General features: G+C 48.6%; 1 protein-coding gene across 1 annotated transcript in view; it reads left to right on the top strand.

The window, feature by feature from the left end:
* Positions 1 to 13,507, top strand: part of LOC135828950 (adhesion G protein-coupled receptor B1-like) — a 40,705-nt gene continuing 27,198 nt past the window's right edge. The window contains exons 1-5 of the mRNA XM_065341383.1: positions 1 to 201; positions 281 to 350; positions 2,074 to 2,270; positions 3,856 to 3,927; positions 5,987 to 6,058. Of these exons, the coding sequence (XP_065197455.1) occupies positions 300 to 350; positions 2,074 to 2,270; positions 3,856 to 3,927; positions 5,987 to 6,058 (392 nt within the window). The 5' untranslated portion in view covers positions 1 to 201; positions 281 to 299. The remainder of the gene's footprint in view (positions 202 to 280; positions 351 to 2,073; positions 2,271 to 3,855; positions 3,928 to 5,986; positions 6,059 to 13,507) is intronic.

The raw sequence follows: 13,507 nt of genomic DNA, 5'->3' as shown, positions 1-13,507 counted from the left end.
ACGCCAGCCGGTGGTCGTGAGGGACCGGAAAAAGTTAGTTTTTCACGCAATTGATGATGTAAGCCAGCCTTGCAACTGCCACTCAGCCTGCTCCCTAGTCAGTCGGGGCGGGTCCCTCTACTAGCTGGTGCGGCCAGATGCTCACGGCTCCGGGATCCGTGGCTTTGTGTGTTTCATAAACTAGCTGTTCATTTGAGAGAGGTGAGGTACATGACTGTACATGTTCCAGTAGACAGAATGCGCTCTCACAATCATTTTGCCTGTTTCTCGTCACTTCCAGTGCGAGCTGAAGCCAGGTGATGATGCGTTGGTTTTCTTTACCTCCAGCCAAGGCTTCGAAAATGCTACAGGTATGACGGCTTGTGTGCCTGTGTATAGTTATACATATTAACGGCCAAGGGTATTTTGCTACTGTGTAAATATCTATCGATGTCATCTTAATTTGCTGCGTCCACTCATAGCCGTTACTTGTATAATAAATTAATAATGATAATATTATTATCCTTGTGACTAGCCGATACCACACGACCCTTGCAGACAGCAGTTTGTGTGTAGGTTAGTTGAGTACACCTACCTTGCGCCAGTATCTTCTTAATCTACAAGAACGCATTGCAAGTAAGGTAGAACAGAGTTTTATAGCAACCCAGGTCCGTTCCTTCTGCTCAGTAAGGTTCTCGTTAACGTACTATAGAACAAAGGAACTCAACGATTAGACTTGAGCAACAAGTTTTGTAAGGTATAGCTACTTGCTGTCGTGGAGGAACTGTTCATGGTGGTTGCGGCATCAAGCATCCTGTAGAGAAACATGGATTACTGTAATTGTTTTGTCGCTGATATTACTACTGTAATCCCCTCCATGGTGCGCTGGATAGCGCTAACGCCGAGACACTAGGTCGGCGTTGCTAGTCCCGCCTCACGGGCACAGGCTCCCTGAGAGCCCCTACTAGTACATTGCCTGTCTTTCTCCTTTCTTGTCTCGATCATTATTTTTCCGTGTCTTCATCTTCTCCTCTCTTTGTTATGGTCTATCAGTAGGTGCATTCTGTAAAAAAACAAAAAAAAACAAAAAACACTCTAGAATAGTATTGAGTAGAGAAGCAGCCAACAGTGACGAAATCACAGTATGAAAACGGACCACCGGGTTGACGAGCGGCAGAAGCAGTACTAGTACTAGTACATGAATATTCTAAAATTTTCTAGCTTTGTCCTTGCAGCCATGCCTAAAAGGGTACCCTGCTCGTGACATTACTCATTATCATTCAACTTGAACAGATCAGCATGTTTTACGGCACCCAGGTGGAAGTAAGTTCCAATGATGTTCACCAACAATTACATAGAGCCCTTTGCTAGAAGTAGTCTGGGGAAGGGGTTGGTTTCTTCAAATTCCCGCACACTGCGGCACCTCTTCCAGGTCTTAGGTGGACGATAATCACCAGAGGAATTTGCACAAATGCCAACAGTCGATGCGCTCTGTGTATAGTTCGACCTAATTTGAAGATAAGAGAGCGGATGATAGTGTTTGCCGCCCTTATTGCACCGGGCCCAAATAGTTCATTTGCACAAAAAGGCCTTGAGACTGTTCATGTCAGAAATCAATAACTATTAACGAAAGACTTCTCACTCACAGACGAGCTAGCCCTCTGTTCAGACAGTGCACCCCAAACATGAGCTGGCCAGTACGAAAAACCAAATAGAAGTGGTGTGGAGGAAAAGTCAGCGCTTCCATTACCTGAGCCCGGCTGCCCGCTAGGACGTAGCACGTTCAAATCAACTCTATGCGGACTGCAATGACCTGAAGTCAGCCAACGCAAGACGTCAGTTGATACCATTTGACGTTGAACAGCGAAAATATACTAAAGCAAATAGCGAAGACGAGGCCTGGAAAACGGATTGCGTGAAACTTATTACTTGAGAGTCGTTTGTTGCATTGCCATCTCTGTAAATGCAGTGCATCCAAAGGCAATAATTATTGTCGAACTTGCGCTTGAAACCCGGGGCACTGATCCTGGGCTGTGGCCAGAAAATCATTCATATCCTGCTCGTTCTTCTGATATTTTTTTCGTTCTTATGCAGGCATCAGAATGCATTGTTGTGCTGCTTGTGCTGAGTGTACTGGTGACGGTCGGCGTGGGTACACAGGACATTCTGTCTATCTGCCCTTTACACTGCACTTGCAATGTAAATGTGAGCAGCTCAGAGTATGGAACCGTGCGATGCTCAAGTGTTAGTCAGAACGTTACTGGCCATTTCCCCATTTACAGCGAACACTTGTAAGTAAACACAACCACACGTCAAGCATGCGGCAGTCCACAATAATAGAAGTGCTATGACAGTGAGCGGAGTCCTCCTGTTCGACAGAGTGCTCAATGTAGAAGGAGAGCAGTAACACACGAGTCACCTTTGTCTGAAGATTGCCATCTGGCATGAAAGTATTAGTTACGACAAGCCTGACGCGTGGTACTCTGTGACTCGTGAAATGCTATGACATTTAGAAAGGATAATATTAACGGTATAACTTTGTTGCGAGTTCTGGCCAACAAGGTGGGTTCACAAGATCTGGTTGTTTTGGACCGTACGCGTTGACCGTTTTTCATAACTCCTACCCTCATAATCACATCCTTCCACTCATCTATAGCAGGCTAGCCCGTCCGAAGCTGGCTGTGTGTTTTGCAGCTAGATCACTAAGGCTTTTTATTGTTTGTTTAAATAAATCTGCTTTGTTGTTCATCAGACACCTTGGATATTTGTGATAATTCCAAAGAAGTGTGTGTTCCGCTTGATGCCGCTTACCTTCCCCTCTTTGGAATTACCACTAATATCCATGAAACTTCCAAGTTGGAAGGACGTTGGTTGGGGCTATCAAGCAGTGCTCAAGCTCACTTCCTTGCCGTGGAACATCTCAGCACTCCCTGCCAGTCTAATGTTACCTTGTAGAGGCGGCGGTTCGATACCGGAACGGTTTGACAGCAAAATTGTGTAGACCCAAACCGATCATCTGCGTGGATTGCTCACTCGAAATATGTTTGTGGAAGGAAGCTGGCATGTTGAAGTTTGCTTTGAGGCCAGAGTCGATCGATCTGAGCCGCTCCTTTGTGTTGGCCCGTTGCCTCCAAGTTGCCTTCAATATTTGGTGTTTACAGAGGTGGATCCAAACCGGAAAGGTTTTGGAGTGCACGTCAAGTTTACTCCGAGTTCTGAAATTCGGTAATTGCTATGGCTCGGAGACTCCACGACGGCCAATACAGAGCACCAATAAGCCTTGTGTGTGCTTCCATTAGTTTTCATTGGTATACGGTGCTTTATTGGCGAGAGGCGGGCCGCTGTTTACCTGCGACAAGAAGCTGATTTTTTGAAAGACGTAAAACCCAAGTCGCAGTGGGAAGCAACACGTCAAAAACTGAAATGCTTGGTATGGCGCTCTGGTCATCGCAGAGCCATGGAATTTGGCGCTTAGTACAACATATCGTAGTCTAACCGTGACCACGTTTTCTAATCAAAATACCAAGAGAGAAAGTGAATATTGAGACCGTTCCGGTTTGCAAACTATTTCCTATTTGAAACCGTCCATTTAATATTGATGGTGGTATAATATTTCTAAATTTTGCTTTTATTACTGTTTCATGAAGAGCAATTCCATACAGAAGGTTAGAATCCGATGATAGCGTGTTTTGTATGTGTAATACCTCAGTGTATGCAACGAAGCCACACCCAAGCCAGACGAAGCTTATGTCAGTTAAGTGCCTGTATCAGACTGGAAGACTCTAAACTTCAAATTAACTCATTATTATTAGTACCGGTATTCATCATCACGTGGACATGTGCTACACTTTTTCTTCTATGTGGTGTGTTCTCCAGGCACTTGAGGAGCAACGGAATTTCAGCTCTCTATCCAGACATGTTCACCTACACATCCAATCTAATTTCGCTGTAAGTTCTTGATGTACTGTATTGCATTGCGAAGAGCTGCGCTTCGGTCCTCTGAGCTGTGCTGATGAGCTCTAACAGAGCGAAACAGTTGCTGTCCACAGACTTGTGTACTGCAGGCAATATTATTTCAGCTTCGCTGACTAGTATAGCTTACCAGCAAAAAGTGAGGGCGTTTTTTATTAGAGCTGTCAAATACATCGATGATGCTGACAAGTGCTATGCTTTTAGAACGTTTAGATTCTCAAAATGCTAGTTATGAGGACAAAAAACTATTTTACGTGAACAGAATTTTTTACATACAGAAAATCCCTCTATTGGATGAAGCGTGCTACTGTTTGTCACTCCATTGAAATATTAGGTATGAAAGGGATGTACTGAAAGTTCAGACAAATAAATAAAAGTTCCCCGAAAATTTCTAAAATTACGCTGCTGATCACAATCATGTAAAAAGTATGCCAAGTCAACTGCATACTATATCAAAAGTATGATTGGAAGCTTGGCTCGCAATCCCTTACCAAAACTCCTACAAATTATCAATAGGTATTGCACTGTCTTGTATGCTTGGTAGATCATCTTAGTGCTCCACTACATGATGTATTTATGAATTTGAAGAAATTAAATGCATTGCCCACAATGTTAGTGGCCAGTGCTCTGTATCTGAAATGGCCAAGCGGGACAGGTGGAAGCTGTTGGGACATAATATTACGCCAGCCAAGTGATTTCCCTGCAAATGTTGCTCTCACTGCTTTCTGTGCATATTTTGTTTCTTTTTTCTACAAAATCCACATATCTCCAGACACTGGGGTGAATAATGGAGTGTGGTGGTGGGGCCCATTAAGCTCCGCCGACCAGAGGTCTCGGCTTCATAGCTTTATGGACGCACCAAAGGGATAGTGGGTAGGGTGGATTAAATTGAAAAAGAAAACAGAAGAAAGAAAATGGAAAGATTGTATTGCTCAGTCAGCAAAAGAATAAGTTGAGTATTGATGTGAACGCTGTTAGACTTTTAAATTCAAGAGGAGACTGTCTGTGAGGAGAGATTACATGTATGTCCAAGCAGGGTAGGACACTGTACCCTCTTACTCGCGTATGCTATGAGTGGCCCAGTGCCAGTTCGTTCTGAGGAGATGGTGATAAGCTGCTGTCTTGAACTTTTGGATGTTCTTTGGGTGAAATGGGTGGGGAATGGTAGAGGAAGGCAGCTGGTTCCAAATTGGGATGACGGAGTGGGGAAAGGCTCGGCTCACATTGTTCCGGGAATTGGCAGGAAGAACATTCTGTAACTGATGGGGATGCGCGGTGGACAGTCGTACAGCCTGGCGGGTGAGGCGTGTGGTCCTGGGTTGGTGTGCCGGAGGTGGAGCCATTCTTGAGAGAAGAGAGGGAGAATTATCGCAAAGGGCTTTATACAGGAGGCAGGGGGCAGCGATGGTGCGGCGAATTTTGAGGCTAGGAAGCCAGCATTGCGGATGTATTGCCTTGATGGCTCGCTCCTGCACCCAGTCCAGCCGATTCAAGTGGGAAGGAGCTGCCCCCATCCAGACGATTGGGCAGTACTCCATAACCGGCCGGACAAAGGCTTTGTAGGCTCGAAGCCGGGCAGGAATAGCCAGCAAGTGAAATGCCTTGCGCAAGGCTCCAAGTCTCTGCGTTGCTCGGACTACAACAGTTCGGATATGCTGGCTGAATTTTAGCTGATGTACTATGCTACCAGTCAGCCCTTTCCAATAGGTGCACCCCACTCTCGCTTCACCACAAGTCTCCAGCGAGATGTCCGCCTTACACCTATCTGCATTTTTAAGCCCAGCTGCCTTCGTGATCTCGACAGTTATGCCCGCGGCAGAAAACAATGGAGTAACATCTGCTCAGCCATTTAGTCTAGTGCTGCTCTTCTTAAATTTGACTTTTATTACAAGACTCCCATTCGAGATGGATCAAAAATACCCAGCGCAAATAGTTGACCCTTACATACCTTCTGTATGGAATTGCTCTTCATGAAACAGTAATAAAAGCAAAATTTAGAAATATTATACCACCATCATTTGTATTTTTTGGGCAGAGATTTGGACTACAACATGATAAGTGACTTGTCCGTCAACATCTTCGATGGTCTGAAGAGGCTGGAAAAATTGTAAGTAAGGATGATGTTTATTAAACCCTCTTACACGGGCAATTGTAGCATGGCTACTTTATGACACGTAATTTGTATACACATAAATAGTACACCGTAGGAATGCATGGATAGGCTGTGCGCATACTCGCACTGCCTTGTCTTCTTCTTCTCCTTGTGAGACAATGAACGAATGATAACTACTTACGTAACAACAAGTATGTGCTTTGAGTGCTGAGAGTATACGAGTTACACAATCACAGAACTTGATTTCACTGGCCTGACGCAACAACTAAAGAACAGGAAAAAGAAAACAAACCAAGCAAATTGAAATAAAAAGACAGTGAAACTTTACAATCTGCGCACAGTGACAACTCCATTTAAGAAGGCGGGATTCGGCAACAGAAAAAGAAAGAAAGTAAGGATGATGCTTTGCAGGAATACAGTCATGTACTTCAGTTTTAAGCCCCTAGATCGCAAAACGGGGCTTACATGTACATTGTACAGTATGATGTCATTTTCGAGCATTCTGAGTCATCTGTACGATGCCATTTCTGCAGCAGATAACAGTTACTGTGCACAGTACTGCCACTAGTACACAGTGTTATCATATTGTGGTGGTGGTTGAACAAAGGTATTTACATCTCTTTACCGTAGTTCCGCGCGTATAAGCCCACGGGCCTATATCCGGATATAAGCCCACCTTCCGTTTACAGGCCCATGGGCTAATAAACAGACCCAAACACCGTTACGGACCCGGTTGTCAAGTATATTTTTCACAATACCGGCACGAGCTGTTCTTGTTGATGAGCCAGAAAACAAGAAAGTGGAGGGTTAAAAAACCCCGATAGTACAGCATGTCAGTGCAGACTACATTACCAGTACCGGTACCTACGGTAGGCAGACAACCGCGCACGGACTTTTTTTTTTTTTTTTTTTTTTTTGATTTTTTTTACTTCGCAAGGCCAAACGGGCAATGGTGCCCAATTCTATGGAAGCGAATTTCAAAAGGGAGAGAGCTACGGGGAGAGAGAGAGAGAGAGAGAGAGAGAGAGGGGGGGGAGGGAGGGAGGGAGATGATAAGCAATTTTGCAGCGTCAACAGAGCGATTTTGCAGTGTCAATAGAGCGATTTTGAAGCGTCAACAGAGGGAACACAAAGAGTTCATAAGCGCACAAGCACGCAGAGAAGAGTAAATGACGTGGTGTGTGGACGGGAAAAGTCAGACAGAGCATTCATTGCAAGGTGTAGGGGATGGAGGCAAGCTTAAATTGCTGGGCAGCCTTGATCTCCCTTACACTCCTTGGGAGAGCGTTCCAGGCCAAGGCTGCCTGAAAGGCCAGGCGAGATCTGCCGGCTTCTGACTGTGCCGAGGGGACAGTGAGGCCCCTGGAAACCTGGTGCCGGGTGGTGCTGCCAGCTGATGGTGAGAATAGGTCCTGGAGGACACTGCTGGTTTTCCCATTGACACAGCGCCACACCAGGACGAGCCGCTTCTGGGCGTAGCACTCGCGAACTCTGTACAGGGACATCCGTTCGAGCAGAGGCTGAGCCGAGGTGTGAGGCGGCAAACCGTATACCGCTCTCGCCGCTCGGTTCTGCAGGACCTGAAGGCGATCAAGCTGCGAAACCTTGAGGGAGGAAGAGAAGGCGTTAGACCCATATAGGAGGTCAGGCATGATGACTGACCTCACATACTGGATACGACTACTGAGGCTCAGACATCTGCGGGACCGCCACAATGCTCCAATCTTCTTCACAACTTTCTTCGCCATCGCGTCAACATGGGGGTCCCACTTCACAGCGGCGTCAAGGGTCACGCCGAGGTACCTTGCTGTTGGGCTCAGGGGAAGCTCTGTCTGGTTGCAGCGGACAGCGATATGCTGACCCGCATTGCGTTGTGGTACAATTGACAGGACCTGGCTCTTCTTGTCATTTAGAAGCAGATGTCGATGCTTGAGCCAGTCAGCGACGTTGGTGACAGCCCCTGATAGGCAGGCTGATGTGGCTAGCACTGATTTTCTGTGGCAGTGCACGGCAATGTCATCGGCAAATTGCAGAGATGGAGCAGGATGGGCTATGGCAGGGACATCACGGGTGTACATGCTAAACAGGATCGGTCCTAGGACCGAGCCCTGAGGTACACCAGATGAGCACTTAGCAGCAACACTGTAGGTGGGGCCAATGCGCACTTGCTGGGTTCGATCGCTTAAGTAGCTGCAGAACCAGCGAAGGGAGGCATTGTCCAGGCCGAGATCGAATGGGTCCCGGACCAGTTGGCTGTGATTGACCTTGTCAAAGGCTTTTGACATGTCGATTAGGCAGACGCCTGTGGTCAACTTGTCGTCCCGGGCCTTTAAGATGGCATCTGTTGCTACAACTAGGGCGTCCTCTGTGGAGTGCTCACGGCGGAAGGCAAACTGAGTCGGTGGTATGGCACATGATCGCTCCCGATGTGCAACAAGTTGCTTCTGGACTATCTTCGCGAGTAGTTTGGATACGATCGGCAGGAGCGACACAGGACGATAATTTGCAGCTACCGATGGATCGCCAGCTTTGAAGAGAGGGCTTATTACAGCATGTTTGAAAGCCAGAGGGACTTCACCATGCCTCAGCGATGAGCTGAAGAGCACTGAAAGCGATGGAGCCAACAGGTCAGCGCAAGCACGTAGCAGACACCCAGGAATCCCATCACTGCCTGTGGCTTTGCAGGGATTTATCCGTTCCAGGAGGTGCTTGACCTCATCTGGGGTGGTTGACTGGAAGGTCAGCATTGAGCCTTGCGGCTGTGGACCAATGGGAATCTGGAGCTGCAACGGACGGGACGTGTAACAGTTCCCTGTTAGCGCTAACCTTATCTGCCCTCTAGCTCTGTATCTTGCACCTTTCCCTATCCTGTCAGCACGCGCGTTATCACCTTAGGGCACGAAGTGCCCTATATCAGTTGTGTTGCCTTGAGCAAGCATTGTCTTTTCCAAGAATACCTTCAAACGGTTACACTGGTAGCGGAGGATTGTTAACATGGTGTTCTTGGAGCTCGCCATTGTCGTGGCGATCCTTGTTTTTTCTGTGTTGCTATTCAGGTTGGCCAGCGAGGTCCGTGAAGCCAGTCGCCAAGTCAGCGCCCGTCTGAGCAACCGACAACAACCGCTCCCTGTGCCGCCCGCTCATTCGTCCGGGAAGCCTCGGCACGCTAAGGAGCCGCCGATCTTCGATGGCAAGCCCTCGCAGTTCAAGGAGTGGGCTTTCTCCATTGAGCTGGCGATTCGGTCACTGGGAATCACCGACTCATCGGTGATGGTGGATTACGCAGCGGGCTTCCTGAGCGGCAACGCCAAGCTATGGCTCATCGCATCGTTGGATACGGGTGTGGAGTTCTCGACGTGGCCAGCGCTGCGTGAAGCCCTCGCCAAGGTGTACGGTCCGTTGCATCATCAAGAGCGGGTGCGACTGGATCTCTTCGCTGTCAGGCAGCACTCAAGCTTGGAGAGCTATGTCACCGAGTTCTCGCGCCTAAGCCTACAAGTGCCTGAGATCGACGAGCTGACCCGAGGACTGCTGTTCGTAAATGGACTGCACCCATCTGTCAAGACCCGGGTGCTGCGAGAGCACCCCACTGATCTGAGCCAAGCGATCAGGTCAGCGCAAACGGCGGACCAACAGCCGAACCCGATTCAGCACCGAAGTCAGCCCGTACGACCCCAAAGGCTAACACCGGAGGAGAGGCGTCACCTGAGTCGGCAGGGTGGATGCTTCGCTTGTCGGAAGCCAGGTCACCTAGCTCGGGATTGTCCCAGCAATCAACACCCAAACGCTGGTCGCCAGTGAAAAATGGCGTGCGCTCGCTGGCGACCAAGCGGAAAGCACCCAACGGTTACCCGGTTGACATACGCAACCGTTACAGCGTACTAGAGCTGGAAGAACCGACGCTGCAAGCTGATTCGGAAGATGTTGCCGAACAGGAATCCCATGTCAGCAACGTTGATATCGCAGTACAGGACACGGAGCTTCCTTTGGAGCATGACCTTCTCCGTGTTGAGGGCAGGATCAACGGCCGCCGGGCAATTATGCTTATTGACTCGGGATCGACGCACGACTTCATATCGGAAGCTTTCGTGCAAAGAAACGGCCTTGTTACGGAGAGCAAGGACGAAACACTGAAGGTAACCCTGGCTGATGGCTCATCGACATCATCGGAACTGCAGAGGACCGGTCCGGTAAAGGTTATCGTGAAAGACTTCAGCGACACCCAATCTTTCACAGTTTTTCCGTTGAGCCGCTATGATGCTATCCTGGGCAAGCCATGGCTGACCAGACACAACCCGGATATCAACTTTCAGACCAACGAAGTCAAACTGAACGGAGAGCCGCTCGTTGCTAAACCCCCTTCCGGCCAAAATAGTGATACGGAGCGTCACGAGTCGCCGCCAATTGAGAGCATGCTCATATCTGGTTCTCAGGCTCGCCGCGAGTTGAGGAAAGGCGCGCAGGGAATCCTGGCGTGGGTCAACGCTACTGACGACGAGGAGGAGGACAGCAAGCCATCAGCCGCCAGACAACACCCAGATCATCAAGAGCAGCTGGCTAACCTTCTGCGGCGGTACTCGGACATCTTTCCAGACGACCTGCCGACCGTGCTTCCGCCAGAGAGGGATGTCGACCATGAGATTGTGACTGAGGAGGGTGCCGTTCCTCCATCACGGGCTGCCTACCGTCTCCCCAAACCCGAGATGGACGAATTGCAAGCCCAGCTCACGGAACTCCTCCGCAAGGGCTTCATCGAACCCAGCAAGTCACCATACGGTGCCCCAGTCTTTTTCGTTAAAAAGTCTGATGGCTCATTGCGCATGGTTTGTGATTGGCGGAATTTGAACAGGATCACCATCAAAAACAAAGCTTGCCTCCCAAACATTGATGACCTGTTTGATACCATTCAAGGTAGCTCATACTTCAGTAAGCTGGATTTACGCTCGGGATATAATCAGCTTAGGATCCGTCAGGAAGATGTACCTAAGACGGCTATCAATACTCCCTTCGGTCATTTCCAGTTCCAGGTTATGGGCTTTGGATTAACTAACGCCCCTGCCACGTTTCAGTCATTGATGAACAGTATTCTCCAACCGTACTTACGGCGGTTTGTGGTAGTGTTTCTGGATGATATTCTTATCTTCAGCAAATCCTGGCAAGATCATCTTGAACATATCCAGACAGTTCTTGAGACGCTCCGGAAAAATAGGCTATTCTGTAAGCAGTCGAAATGTGAGTTTGGTGTCAAGGATGTTCTGTTTCTAGGGCATCGCATCGACGGTGAATGTATCGCTCCAGATCCAAAGAAGCTTAAAGCAGTGAGGGAATGGCAGCCACCGACGACAGTTACGGAGGTGAGACAGTTCCTTGGTTTTGCGAACTACTTTAGAAGATTTATTGAGCACTACTCTACTATATCGCGGCCATTAGAGGAGATCACTGGCAAACATGCCAGGTTCGAATGGAGTGGCCCCCGTCAGCATGCATTCGAATCCCTGAGACAGGCCTTGTTGAGTGCACCGCTGTTGAAACTAGCAAACGTGCAGAAGCCTTTCAGAGTTGCAACAGACGCAAGTGATTTTGCAATAGCAGGCGTCCTTCTCCAACAGGGGGAAAGCGATAGTGCTTGGCATCCTGTGGCATATGCCAGTCGTAAGCTGTCACAAGCGGAGCGAAATTACACTGCTGCAGAACGCGAAACCCTGGCGGTGGTGTTTGCACTGCGATCCTGGAGAATTTATCTATTCCAGCATTTTGAAGTGTTCAGTGACAGCATGGCCGTAGTCTACTTGAGCACAAAAGCCAATCTCACTAAGCGCGAAGCTAGATGGGTTGAATTTCTTGCAGACTATGACTTCACAGTTAATCACAAACCCGGCAAGGAAAATATGGCTGATGCGTTATCCCGCCGCCCTGATCTGCGCGGGTCAGCAATTGGCAATGTAGTTGAGGAAAAGGATTGCCCACCCATCCTACCAGCACCCCATTTGAATACGATTGAGTTTGCTTTGGAACTGAGTGATAGGGTTGCTGAGATGATTTCGGAAGCATATCACAATGACGAGCAGCTTTCCCCAATAATTCAGCGGCTGCGCGGCGATTCCTCTGATAATCTACACGAGCGGTACTATTGGGATGAAGAGTCCAGGTACCTATACCTCCGTGCAGCACCAAACAATCGCTTGTGTGTACCCAAGTGTGCAGTAAGGCTTCAGCTCCTGCAGGAGTACCACGACTGTGTTACGGCAGGCCATCAGGGACGGGATCGTACATATTTCCGGCTTCGTCAATTCTTCTACTGGCCCAAGATGGGCCTTGACGTGAAGAAATTTGTTAAGTCTTGCGGCATATGTCAGCGCACTAAGGGTGGGTTGCCTAGATCCGGTTTGCTGCAATCGCTCCCAGTACCAGACACCCCCTGGAAAGATATTTCCATGGACTTTATCGTTGGCTTACCCCAGACCCCTCAGGGCTTTGATGCAATTTATACATTTGTTGACCGGCTTACAAAATGTGTCCATTTAGTCCCCACGACTTCCAAAATTGACGCTAAGGGTTCTGCTGATTTGTATCTCCAGAATGTGTTTAGATTACACGGTTTGAGTTCCACTATTGTTTGTGATCGGGACCCAAGATTTACTTCTGAATTTTTCCGGGAATTGTTTCATCAATTAGGTACCACCTTGTCGTTTAGTACTGCCAATCACCCACAGACCGATGGACAGACTGAGAGAATGAATAGAGTAATTGAGGATGTGCTTAGAGCGTTTGTTAACCACAAACAAGATAATTGGGACAAGCTTCTGCCTCTTTGCGAATTTGCAATTAATAGTTCATATCAGTCTTCCACTTCTAGCACGCCGTTTTATCTAAATTATGGACTTAATCCCAAGTCCCCACCAGATTTCCTGGCACGGAGGGGAGGAGGGAGTGCCCCAGACTGGATCCAGGATCGGGCGGATGCCGTCAAGTTGGCAAAGGACGCCATGATTGCCGCTCAGGCTAGACAAGCTCAGTATGCAGACAGGGGAAGGGTGCCCAGCAACCTGAAGGTTGGCGACATGGTGCTGGTGTACAAGGATTTCCTAACAACCGCAGAAGCCCGGGATCAGCCTTCACAGAAGCTACGCCCTAAGTGGTTCGGGCCCTACCCAATCATCAAGAAGATCGGACCCAACGCCTATCAGCTGGATCTACCCAGCGCTATTCGGTGCCACCCTGTCTTCAATGTCACTGCTCTGCGCCGGTATGAGCAGAATACTATTCCCGGCAGGCGGCAGCCACCCCCGCCACCGTTCACTGACTTGCACGGTCAGACCAGATACATGGTGGAGAAGATTCTTGACGATCGCCAGCGAAGGCATCAGACTCAGTACCTTGTCAAGTGGCAAGGATACCCAGACGACGAAGCGACCTGGGAGCCAGAAGAGAACTTGCTGGACG

This window comes from Sycon ciliatum, chromosome 12 (genome assembly GCF_964019385.1).
Source record: "Sycon ciliatum chromosome 12, ocSycCili1.1, whole genome shotgun sequence".
Lineage (NCBI taxonomy): Eukaryota > Metazoa > Porifera > Calcarea > Leucosolenida > Sycettidae > Sycon > Sycon ciliatum.
The sequence above is the reverse complement of the archived record's forward strand: the minus strand, read 5'-3'. Positions and strand labels throughout refer to the sequence as shown.